The sequence below is a fragment of the Arachis stenosperma genome, chromosome 5 (assembly GCF_014773155.1).
Source record: "Arachis stenosperma cultivar V10309 chromosome 5, arast.V10309.gnm1.PFL2, whole genome shotgun sequence".
Taxonomy (NCBI): Eukaryota; Viridiplantae; Streptophyta; class Magnoliopsida; order Fabales; family Fabaceae; genus Arachis; species Arachis stenosperma.
The window spans coordinates 15,599,147-15,612,005 of NC_080381.1; the positions used below are offsets into that span (position 1 = coordinate 15,599,147).

The window sequence follows — 12,859 nt, forward strand, 5'->3', positions numbered from 1 at the left end:
TTGACTGAATAGGCCAAGTGTGCTGATTTCGTTGAAACCCATTGTAATAGGTTTGCGAACTGGATAAATGTTAATAGAGAAACTTCATTGACAAATAACAAGATTTATGTTATAATAAGGGTAGGCATAAAGGAGGTATGGCTTTTCTTTTTCTCTTTGGTCAAGATGCCGTTGCTTTTTCTTCCCTTTTTAAGGTCACTAACTAGGCATGCTAGTAACTGACTGAGGCTGGCCCAATCATGGCTTGATTTGATGCTCGAATTCCGCTTGGTAAGTAGCTGATATGTCAATACAAAATACAAAATAAAAATTAAAAAATAAAAGGTAGCTGATATATACTTGGTATCCACAATCATCTAGAATCTCCCATTAGGCCATTACCCATCCAAAAATACAAGAAAAGCAAGAACATTTACTATTAGGCCAAGTTCAGTAGTGAGAGATTTAAATAGTTTCACTGTCACGGGATCAAATCTCAATAACCTTACACTTAACCCAATGTAGTAAACTAAAAAAATCTTGTAGATTGCTCCTTAATGCGCGACTCAAGAGCCCTGCTACTGCTTTATTGATAACTGTCTTATAACTTAAGCAAAGCATTTTAACACTGAAATAAAATATATATATATATATATATATATATATATATATATATATATATATATATTTTACTTCCAAAGTCCAAACAATTTTCCATAACAAAACTACCGTTCACCACTCAATAAGTTGGGTAAAAGCTAAACAGAATTTCCTTTAGGAAAAGTGGGAAAGCAGTTTAAGAAAAGACAGAGTATAGCCCGGTTACAATAATAATAAAAATAATATAAAGCAAAAGGCATGGGCAAGATACATTATTTGAGCAAGCGAATAGTGGTTGTTCAAGTTGTCAGTCCCTATATATTGGAACTCTATACCCCTCAACTTAGTAGTAATTGAAGTTTGCAATATCAGACATGGCTGCAAGAGTAGTAAGACATGGAGTTATTCTTGTACTGCCTCTCTTGCTGGCGAGCTTTGTAACTCAGGCAGGTGGAACAACCCCACAAGACTTCATAAAATCTTCATGCAGAGCAACACGCTACCCTGCTGTCTGCGTGGAATGCCTCATGAGCTACGCAGGCGTGATTGGCCAAAGCAAGAGGCAACTAGCCCTGGCGGCCTTATCAGTGAGCATATCAAGGACACGGTCGTGTTCATCGTTCGTGAAGAAGATGGCGAAGGAGATGAAGATGAAGCCAAGGGAGTTAGGAGCGGTACAGGACTGCATAGAAAACATGGGGGACAGCATAGACAGGCTGAGCCAATCGGTGAGGGAGATGCAGCGCGTGGGTGAAGGAGTGGGAGAGGAATTTGAGTGGCACATGAGCAACGTGCAGACTTGGGTGAGTGCTGCACTCACCGACGACAACACATGTCTTGATGGCTTTGGTGGCCGTGCCATGAATGGCAACGTCAAGGCAGCCATTAGAGGCAGGGTCCTCCATGTTGCTCAGCTCACAAGTAACGCCCTCGCTTTGGTTAATCGCTTTGCTTCCACACACACTCTTCAAACTTCTCCAATCTTAAACTAATAAATGCTTAGTTTCAGCTGTTGGGATGTTTAAGTTTTAGATTTGGTGATGACTAAGACTTAGGTGTGTGTTGGTTTGAGTGTCGTTTTCTGTAATATATGGATTTTGTATGATGTATCATGTATCTAATCTAAGTTGTGAGTTGATGTTTCTTTTTTGTCTTATTTTCCTTGATGAACCCTGCCTTTGAGCAAAAATGAGGTTATACAGTCTCTCAATTCTAGAACTTGTGTTAATACTCTATGTTTGCATCATTGGTTATTTTGCAATTTGCACAGTCCAAGTTCTGCACAGTCCAAGTTCCTTCCACTCAATAACAGAGTCTGGAGGAATAAGAGAGTAACAGACTAACAGGTGTGATAATTTTATAATCTGGTCTTAATATGAATGTGTCTTCTTTTGCTTTCCACCTTTGCTTTTTGGTCGTACTTTACTAAGATAATCATGGACTTTATTTTCTTGCATCCGCAGGCTACTAGATATGGTTGAGGTACACAAATTTGATGCACGCAAAATCTTTATGTAAAGGTGAATAATTGAAGTAGTGGACATAAGATAGTGGATACTGTACTAATCTTCCTGTCCCACTTAGATTTAATCTTTGTCATCAAGATCCTGATTTAGTGATCAACTATACTGAAGTTGGATAGTTAACTATAAAATAACAACCTGTCGCGAGTTGATTTCAAAAGAGACGGGATGATTGAAGGGGTTTGGTTATGCATGTTACCAAATGATTTGTCTTTAACCAACCTTTCGTTATGAGAAAATAGCCAACAGAATTTCAGATTCCGAAAGCGAAAGAAAAGGATGACTTTGAAATCAAAATGAAAGACGACAAAAATGAAGCATGAAATGTCGATAAGCATCATGAGTCTCCTACTCTCCTCAAGGTCATTTGTAGTCATGAGGGCTCAACTCCCCATAAAACTAGTAACAGATCTATTATTTGATTTATTTCGAATGAAAATTCAGGTCTACTTCACATGAAGTTGATACTTGAGAGCTGTTAGATAATTTAACTGAATTGACTAAATTTTTATCTAATGCTCTCAGGTATCAACTTCACGTGAAGTCGATTCACCAGAATTTTCACCTTTATTTCAACGTAACAATAGCGTACTCACTTCTCTCAGCTTTTTTTAGAGTAATGGACAAATAGATCTCTGAACTTTTTTTCGTGGACATTTTCATTTTTGACCATTGAAAAATACTTTTAAGTCCCCGACGTTCTTAAAAGTTGGACGGATTAGTCCCTCCGTCCAAATGCCTCTTGTAATGCTTGTCATGCGTACACGTGGGTCAAGCGTACGCGTCGCCTGACAGACTTCCCTCTCACGCGTACGCGTCGCCATGAATTTAGCAAATCCTCATTTATTCATGAATTCTCCATTTTACATGTTTTTTTTCCATTTCTTTCAAGTCATTCTTGCTTTCAAAACTTTAAATCACCCAAATAAACATATCAAGGTATAAAATGGGAGAAAAGTAAATTAAATAGCCAGAAACAAAAATATCCGCAAAAAAAAAAAGACAAAGACCTATTTGTCATTTACTCTTTTTTTTAAAGAAAATATTTTAATTAAAGTTGAAACTTTTTTCTACTATCTTTAGATTTTAATATAACTTTCAGTTTAACATAAAAATTCTATCTTATTATCTTTGATGAAGTAATTTAAATAGTATTCCTATGTGATAAGTTTGAGAGAGGTATACCTGGTTTGTCCGAATCTGAACTCATCTTTGTGTGAGCTAGATGAGGTATACCTACAAAAATATTTTGACAGCTCTAAGTTAAAAAAAATGTGAGATGAAATATATATTATTCAGCGTGAATAACATACTTTATTGAGTTTTGTGCACCCTCTCTCATAAAGTGGTTCTTGTTCCGTTCCACCCTATAGCATATTTGAGTTTGACCTAATCTTGATTCAGTGCATTTTGAGACTAAATTCTCATTTTGTTCTTTCAGATTCACGCGATTACTCATTTTGGTCATTGAAATTCAAAATTATCTATATTGGTCCTCCAGATTCAAGTTCGAGCATCAATATGATCCCTCAATTCTTTCCGACGATGACTAGACAAACGAAGTGCTGAGATTGCACTCTCCCTGCCCCGCTAGATGATGAGTAAACAACATTGTTTATCTTTGACATCCAAACAAGTTAGAAACGAAGAATAATAGAGGAAGAGAAGAAGACAAATAATTTATTTTGGGTCTCTATCGTTTCTTCTCCATTTATATACAAAACGACGATATTTCTGACTTGTTTGGATGCTAAGGATAAACGACGTTGTTTACCTATCATCCAATGTGGCAGGAAGGGTGTCATCTGAGCACTCTGTTTGCCTAGTCATCACTGGAAAGAGTCGAGGGATCACATTGGTGCTTAAATTTGAATATGAAGGATTAGTATAGGTAATTTTAAATTCCAGAACCAAATTGAGTAATCGCGTGAATTTCAGAGACCAAAATGAGTATTTAGTCGCATTTTGAGGCTTATTTTTTTTTCGATATGGCAGAAGAGTGTGTGTTGTGCGTGGATGTAGAGAACATGAGTACTAGACATTGATGTGAGACAATTTGTTCTGAAACAATGGAAAAAGAAATCGGATAATCCGATTTTTTTGTTAAAACAAATTTGCCCTCTAATCAGACAGTGGAATTGTGTGAGAGGGAGAATTTGAATTTTAGTTAAGGTAATCGGACCGTCCAATTTGTCTATTTCAAATTTTTTAATTATTTAAAAACAAATCGGAGAGTTCAATTTTTATGTCAAAAAATCAGACGGTCCGATTTTTACTCCTGACACCACAATTATGTAAAATATCTAGACACTTTATAACTGCGTCCTACACCATTCTTCTTTCCATATTTAGATTAAAAAGTGTCAAGTTACTTATAACCTCCTCTTTTCTTTTCTTTACCTCAAGGATAAGGACCCCTTGTTTTTCTGTATTATGTAGCACGTTGACAAATTATAACATTAATTGGTACGAGATATAATGGACGGATCAAGTAGTTATTAACTTATATACTACAATCATGCAACTGAAATTAAATAACGATAACTACCTTTTTATTATATGATATCAAATATGGTAAATAGTAATTCTTTTTACTATTCTTTCGTAACTTTTTTTTTTCTTCCCTCTGTAATGTTCTTTATGAATGACTTCTTGTGTATGATATTGATATCTATCACTGAAGGATAAGATAGAGAGAAACATAGATCTTCTACGCTATGTAGCCGATCAAGGTCTATACCATACTTGCTTTCAAAAGCAGAGGAATGGAAGCATACAGAAACCGAAAAAAGCTACGCCTAAGTGATGTGCATCCATTTCTCTATGCCTTTATGGAAATGGGCATGGGCATATTAGCATTCGCAACCACCCACTTTTACTTTTGTTTATGATCTGACATTTTGACCATGACTTAGACAGCGTATTTCTTCCTTCATCTTGAACTCGATTGATACCATATGCATTAGTTGCTAGAGCTACACACAATTCGTAATGAATATATATTAAAAGATTACACTCGTGAATCATGATGCAAATTTTTATGTAGCTCACTGAGCGTACGAATAAACCAAACAATCAATAGTGGTGCCCGATCATTGGTCACTGCTGAGATATTAACAAATAATCAGCTATCTATATACTAAGAAAAAATTATAGATAGAGAATAAGAGTAAAATATTGTTTTTATTCCCAAGGTTTGAGGTAAATCTTATTTGTATTTTTAACATTTAAATAGTCTTATTTGTATCCCTAACGTTTGTAAAAGTAATTCAATGTTATCCTGCGCGTCAATTACACATCATGAATGCTTTAGTTTGAGTTTTAAAAATCTCTTCTTAAAGTTAGAATACAAATATTTGAGATAGAATCGATGATCTACTTTGAAAAATAACTCATCAAAAGTTAAAACTAATTCCTACAACATTTACATAATTCACTTTTCTAGGAACATAATTAAATCTAAACACAAATAATGGATATAATATTAAAATCGAACATATCCAAGTGAGACCTAATTGAAAATGAATACATTCAAATGAGAATAATTAGAAAATATAATCTAATTTGTTAGTATAATTGATAGTAGGATAACATTTAATCACTTTTATAAACGTTAGAAATACAAATAAAACGATTTAAACGTTAGGAACACAAATAGAACTTATTCCAAACGTTAGAAACAACAATGATACTTTACTCTAGAGAATAAAAATACTAAACAATGACCAAATTATATAATTCACACAACTTAAAAAGTAAAGTATGATCAAGTTATATCACCCATCTTCCCTCGTAATTTATAGGTAGGACAAAAAAAAAACATGAAAAAAAAACACCAAGTTATATCGTCCACACAATTTCCTTGGTATTCAGTTCGTCTTTGACCAAAACAAAAACGAAGAGTCCTGATTAATTAGTTTCTCCGTTCCTCAACCATCCTTTTATAAGAATTTCACCAAACCTTCTATAACACCAAATATAATTTATTTTTTTTTTGTCATAAATACCGTCATTACTCATTTTAAACTTTTTGATATTTGGTTAAACCCTGAATAATCAAATAGTACGGCCGAAAATAACAAACAAAAACTAGCCCAAAAGGTCTTCGGCCGGTAAACTAGCCCAAATCTGAGTCCGTATAACAGGCCCAAATTCCTGAAGTTGGTTTACAAACTTTACATTGTAAACGGACAACGGACCAAAACTCCGGGGTCGGAACCGCCTGACAAAACAAACCAAATCATGCACCACCTCAAACTACCAAGCCCAGAAGACACAGACTACCCCGGAAGATTATAAATAAAAAATCAAAATAAATATAAATTGAACCAACAAGCGCAAAAGCACGAGGGGGTAAAAATGTTCAAAATTTTACTCGAATCATCTGGATTCACTATAAACAAGGCAAAGACCAAAAAAGAAAACCTTAAACAACCCAACATTTCCCAACCGTTTTGTAAATCAAATCAATTCTACAGCAATACAAGAGTCGCAATGGGAAATATAACTGTCAATTACTCCTTAATTAGCTTGAACACCCAGCCAGCTCAGTTCCATAAATTCTACCTCATCTGGACAATCCCAGCACTGATGAGTTTTTGGATTTTGTTCATCACCATTGGATTCTTCGTATGTTCCTGTGCAGCCTTTGGATTTTCTTGGAAATCAACCAATACCTGCATGCAAAACCAACTCTAATTAGCATATCTACATATTCGAAGTACAAAATGCACATAAATGGATGCATACCTGTCTCATTACTGGGTCTTGGAGGATGTTCTGTATCTCTGGATCTTGCATTGCCTTCGCCTACAAGAATACAAAACGTAATATATATGTTCATTTAATAGATAAAGATTTATATGCCTAACTGAATCCACTACAGCAATTAGAGGCTTCAAAGAGTGACGGTAAACCATACCTGTCTCTCCTTCAATTCTTCGGGACTTAAATCCCCACGGCTTGCCTTATTAATTTGTTGTACACATCTGAAATGAATATTATACACACATTACCGCAGTGTGCATGGGAAGTTCAAATAGGTAAACATAGGAATGGAGCGATATAGACAATAACGTACCTTCCAATGCCATCAAGTAACTCCTGATTGTTGGGGTCGTGTTTCAACCCCTCCTTATATGTTTCCAAAGCCTTGTCATATTCCTTCATGAAAAACTGTACCGCACCTTTCCTTGTATAACCCTTTACAAAGGTTGGATCAAGCTCAATGCACTTCTCAGCATCCTTTAAACCTTCCGGCATGGCCCCTAGTTTGGTGTAGCATGCAGCTCTGTTACTGTAAGTCTGAGAAAAACACAGCATCCAAATGAATTAGCATATGCAATTCCCAATAAGAAAAATACTACCACCAATTCTCTTCAATGAGCATTAACAATTACCCTAGGATCTTTAGGGTTTCTCCTCAAAGACTCTGTGTAATGCCTCACAGCCTCGGGATACTTTTGTTGCTTGAAGTATTCATTTCCTGCATGCCAACACTCGCCAAATGAGAAAAATAAAATGGATAGAGTATACAGCTTACAAAACCTAATGCCATTCTTTAATATATATATATATATATATATGATAAAAAGAATCACATTCATAAAGGAAGTGAAAACCCATGAGCAGACTTACCTTTCTCTCGCTCCTCATCAGCCAAATTTGGATCAAAATATTCTTGTTGTTCTAGATCTTTCTTAGCCTTTTCAGCTTCATTAAGTTTCTTCAATGTGTCTGGGTTGCGGTGTTCTGTAAGTGCTTTCTGGAAAGTCTCGATGGCAGGTTCAAAATCCTTTGAGGATTTAGCCATCTTCACCAAGGCAGTTCCTTTCCGGGTCAAAGCTCTTGCTATCATCTTGAAGTCTGATCTTAGTTCTCTTCCTCTTTCAACAGCCTTATCACAGTCTTTTATGCATTCCTCATACTGGGAAGGAAAAAGATTCCATGAATTGATGTGAGAATGCAAAATACAGAGGGGAAGATAAGCTCTCCCTTACCAAAAAGAAAATTAAGATTCCATAATTCCCGCCCCCCCATTTTTTCCATATAACTTGCTAAAAATCAATACAAGCCGTATAAATCAAACAGAACCGTGATTAAACCCTCCCAAAAACTTGACAGTTTTTCCGTAGCCAGCAAACAAGTTTCATTCTTATCATTCATCCTCTAAACTCATCTGCCAAACATAGCCTTACAACAATCCTAAACATTACCAATCTCAAAACACTATGGAGGTCTAACAAAGTATGGTAAACAAAGGTATCCTGAAATATGAAAAAAGCAGTGTTTAATTAAAAGATTATGTGAACCATTATACACTGATGCATTATACATTCTATGCTGTTTTCACGTATACAAAGCAAAAACAAAATGGTTGCATCATATCTCAATTAGTCACTAACACTACCAAGCATGCCATAAACCACTTACACTAATTACTACTCAGGACAGAGCAAATATAAATGAATGATGAAAATTGAGTTAGAATGAAACTATACCTTTCCCATTTCCAAGTAAACAGCAGCACGGTTTGTGAGATAAGAAATATCCTCATCATCCAACTCCAAAGCCTTCGAATAATAATGAATAGCTGTATCAAAATCCTTCTTCTTGTACGCTGCGTTCCCAGCCTCCTTCTGCTTCTGCGCCTCCGCCTTCCTCAGCTTCTTATCCTTCTCCTCCTCCGACAAGTCCATAGGCTCGGGCTCTGGCTCAGGTTCGGGCTGCCTTGGAGGCTCCGCTTCAGCCGCCCTCTTCCTCTCGGAGGGGGAGGGGGAGGGGGAAGGGGAAGGAGAAGGAGAAGAGGACTCTGGCATGTCAGCATCATCAGTTGGGGTTCGAATCTTGACATTGAGCAAGACGCCAATGGCCTGCATAACCCTCTGATCCTTCAAGTACAAGTTCAATTTGTTTGGATCCTTCTGAATATCCTGCATCATCTTCACGAAATCCGGCTGCTGAAGATAAACCCTAGTGGTTGGGTCTGCAGTGAGCCGAGCCCACATCTCTGGCCCTGAGAAGGCGTCCCCGAAGGGGTTTGCAGGGGCCGAGCGGGCCCTGGAGGCGGCTGCCTGGGCATCAGCCAGGCCGGATTTGAGGGGCTCGTTGTTGGGGTCGATTTCGAGGCCCTTTTTGTATGCTGCAATGGCGTCGTCGTATTGGGAGAGGCCGAGGTGGGCGGCGCCGAGGCGGCTGTAGCCCTTGGACCAGTCGGGCTTGAGCTCCACCGTCTTCTTGGCATCGGCTAAGGCGTCGGAGTACTTCTTGAGGGAGGCGTAGGAGGCGGATCGGTTGGAGTACAAAACGTGGTTGTCCGGGGAGAGAGCTATGGCGTCGGAGAAATGGCGTACGGCGGCGGCGTAATCGCCGGAGGAGAAGGCGGCGTTGCCTTTGGCTTTAGCTTCGTCGGCCATGAATTGCAGAAAATGAGAATTATGGAATTAGGGGCTTTGATTTGGGGTTAGTTTAGTTGTTTAATTGTTAATTGAGGAATATAATTGGAGAGGAGTTGGAAGAGCTTAATAGGCGAGCGTGGTGAGGACTAGAGACTTCTGGGCTCACCCTTCTGGAATGTTCTCCCACCATCAGCATAACTAAATGTATATTTTCATCCCTTTTTTATGAGTTGCATGCATATGCCTAATTGGCTAATGGCTATCCTCTTTTTCTCTAATTTTTTTTTTAGATATTTCCATCTTAAACTTGCGCTTTTTATTAATATTAGAGAAGAATGTATGTTTTGTTGTATTATAGAGATGAAATATCACAAAATTGTGAAGAGAAGTAAAAAAAATTAGAAAGTAATATTTAAAAACAAAAAATTTAAAAGTCAAAATTTTAAAAATTTAAAAGTTAAATTTGTGTTTATAATTTTTTTATTTTTTAAAATTACAAATTTAGTTCTCAGATTTATGTTATTTTTGTTTTTTATATCACAAATCTAAAAGTTAAATTTGTGTATTTATAAAATTTGATCCTCAAATTTCTTATTTTCATATTAAAAAAATCACTTAATTTATCCACACCAATAAATAATCCATCATATTTGTTCATTTAAAAAAAATTAACCTCTTAAACTTTGATATAACCTAAATATTTTCATATTTTATTATTTTATTTTAGTTTTGGTCTTGATAATTGATATATATTTGAATATTTTTATGCAAATCAATATTTAAATTGATAATTATTGACTACCAAAATATAATCTCTAATTCTCTTTACATGGGCTAAAGTATAGAAAAAGAGAAAATTTAGTATCATTTTCGAAAATTCATATCGGACTTCATTCTTTATCTAATGGACGAAAGTCTTAACTAAACATATATTATATGTTTAACAAAAATTTTATGTGAATAAAAGAAATAATTATTGTTTTACACACTTTTAATATATATATTTTTTATCATAGTATATTTTATACAAACAATTAATTTAATAATTAAATTTTAATCGATAACATTACGAGACCAAAAAATTTTAAATGATAAATAAAATTATGCACTTAATAATATTCTCACTTACAAAAGAGTATAAATTATTTTTTGACTTAATTAACACAATTAATTCTTTTATTTAATTACACAAAGAATCATCAATTTCAAATTCTATTAAAATCAAATCCCATAATATTATTCATGATATAATTATATATTTTTTCAAATAAAAATTTTAAATTTTTATATTATTAACGCTAAAAATAGTCTCAAATTACCATATTATATTTTATAAAAAAAAATCCAATCATCTCAAATTTGAAATGTCTCAATTTATTGAAAATCATAAAAATCCAAAAATAATTAGTTTGTGACCTACAAAATAAATAAATAATAAATAATTTCAATTTGTTACGTCAATTATGAATGTTATATGTTACGTTAATGTTAATAATTGATCCACCGTCTTCTTGTCAATCATAAAAATATTATTTTAATATAATTTTTTAATATTATAAAAAAAATTTACATAATACTTAATTTTAATAAATAAAAAATATTCATATATTTTATATTTAATTATTTAAAAATAAAAAATTTTGTTACCGTTTAAAATATTATGTATTAAAGTATTGTTATTTAAAGCATTTATTTATGTACTAGAATATTTTATATTTATTAGAGTCCATCAATGCTCTTCTTTTATATTAGCCTTTAATTTTTATCTAATAAGATCTAATAGCCTATATAAATGTAGCTTATTCAATAATCACATAATTGTTGAGCTCGTTTTAGACATACTTATATAAAATTATGAATATTATGAGTGTAGAATTATAAATATTATGTGTGTACAAAATTATAAATGCTAAACTAAATTTATTTTCACAAATTTTACTATATAAAACAATTAAACAATAAGTGACAAAAATAAAGACAATGTTTACAGAAAATAAAATATTACATTATGAATAATGATTGGTACTTACAAAATTAATGAGTGAACACTTTTTTCTTTATGAAAACAAGATATGTTTTATATTTTTTAAGTTGAAAATAAGAGTTAATATTCAATTTTATCTTTTAAAAATAACTCATTCTCTAAATTAAATTAAAAAAAATTAAAAAATAACACCTATTGAATGAAAAATAACAAAGGCAATGCTTATAAAAAAATGATTACATCAAGAATAAAGATTGAACACTTACAAAACTTTAAAATGGATGATAATTTGTTTTCTTTCAAAATAATATCATGCGTTTTTTTCCTCTCTAATACTGAACATGAAGATATGACTAAACTTTTGAATTTACAAGAGATCAATTAAATTGGAAAGACACTCACATATATGTTTTTATTATAAAGAAATACAATATGTATATTCCATAAATATCACATTAGTTACACATTAACTCTTAGTGAGCCACTCCGATAAAAACATCAAAAACGTCTTTTTTTTAAAGATATATTTTAATAATTAAAATTTAATATATATATATATATATATATATATATATAATTGATTAAATTGTGTTATTTTTATTAAAATTAGATCAGACAAATTAATTTAACCAAAAAATGGTTAATCAAAATTTGAATCGGTCTAAATTAATATTATTTTTTATAAAAAATAACTACAATATTTCTATTATAAAAAATGAGGAGCAAACACCCCAAAAAGAAAACTAACTAAAACCCCTTAAAATGAGAGAACCAGACAAGTCACACATAATCATCATAGCTGTATCTGGGAGAACAACTTCAAAAAGATGAAGGCCAAAGGAAAGATCATGGCCCTTCTTGGTAAGGATGTCGGCAGCAAAATTTACTTCTCGGAGACAGTGAGACCAAGAGATATGTGGCACACAGCTGGCAAGGACAACAATGTCGTCAAGAAACGGGGCACACAGGTGGGATGAATTATGTCATTTCTTAATGAAGTTAATAGCAGCAATAGAATCAGACTCAACAACTAGGGAAATGATATTGTTGGCCACAGCAATTTGTAGACCACGAACAATGCCCCATAGCTCAGCGTGCATAATAGAACAGCTTTCCAGATTACATGTAAAATCTTTAATAAAGTGACTAATATGATTCTTGAAAATACCTCCACAAGCCGCACTGCTACTCTGAGAAAGGCAAGATTCATCCAAGTTGAGTTTGGTAACATTTTCCAACGGAGGTTGCCAAGTAATGAAACGTTCTTCAGTGATCCGAGGTGCACAATTGAGAAAGTCAGACCTCGAGACTTTGATAATCTCATCAAATCGAGTTTTAACTTGATCCCTTCTTACATGAGGAGATGTCATGTCGCC

General features: G+C 33.9%; 2 protein-coding genes across 2 annotated transcripts; one reads left to right on the plus strand and one right to left on the minus strand.

The window, feature by feature from the left end:
• Positions 1-875: 875 nt before the first annotated feature.
• LOC130982416 (pectinesterase inhibitor 9-like) lies at positions 876-1,797 on the plus strand. Its single transcript, XM_057906418.1, has one exon. It carries the CDS (start codon positions 954-956, stop codon positions 1,569-1,571), a length of 618 nt encoding a protein of 205 aa, XP_057762401.1. The 5' UTR covers positions 876-953; the 3' UTR covers positions 1,572-1,797.
• A 4,656-nt stretch (positions 1,798-6,453) lies between these two features.
• Positions 6,454-9,686, minus strand: LOC130981810 (hsp70-Hsp90 organizing protein 3-like). The gene is made up of 7 exons (XM_057905523.1): positions 8,603-9,686; positions 7,740-8,028; positions 7,502-7,587; positions 7,183-7,406; positions 7,024-7,090; positions 6,852-6,911; positions 6,454-6,778 (listed from the first exon to the last, which is right to left on the minus strand). The coding sequence occupies exons 1-7, from the start codon at positions 9,515-9,517 to the stop codon at positions 6,665-6,667; spliced, it is 1,755 nt and encodes a 584-aa protein (XP_057761506.1). The 5' UTR covers positions 9,518-9,686; the 3' UTR covers positions 6,454-6,664.
• Between the last annotated feature and the right edge of the window lie 3,173 nt (positions 9,687-12,859).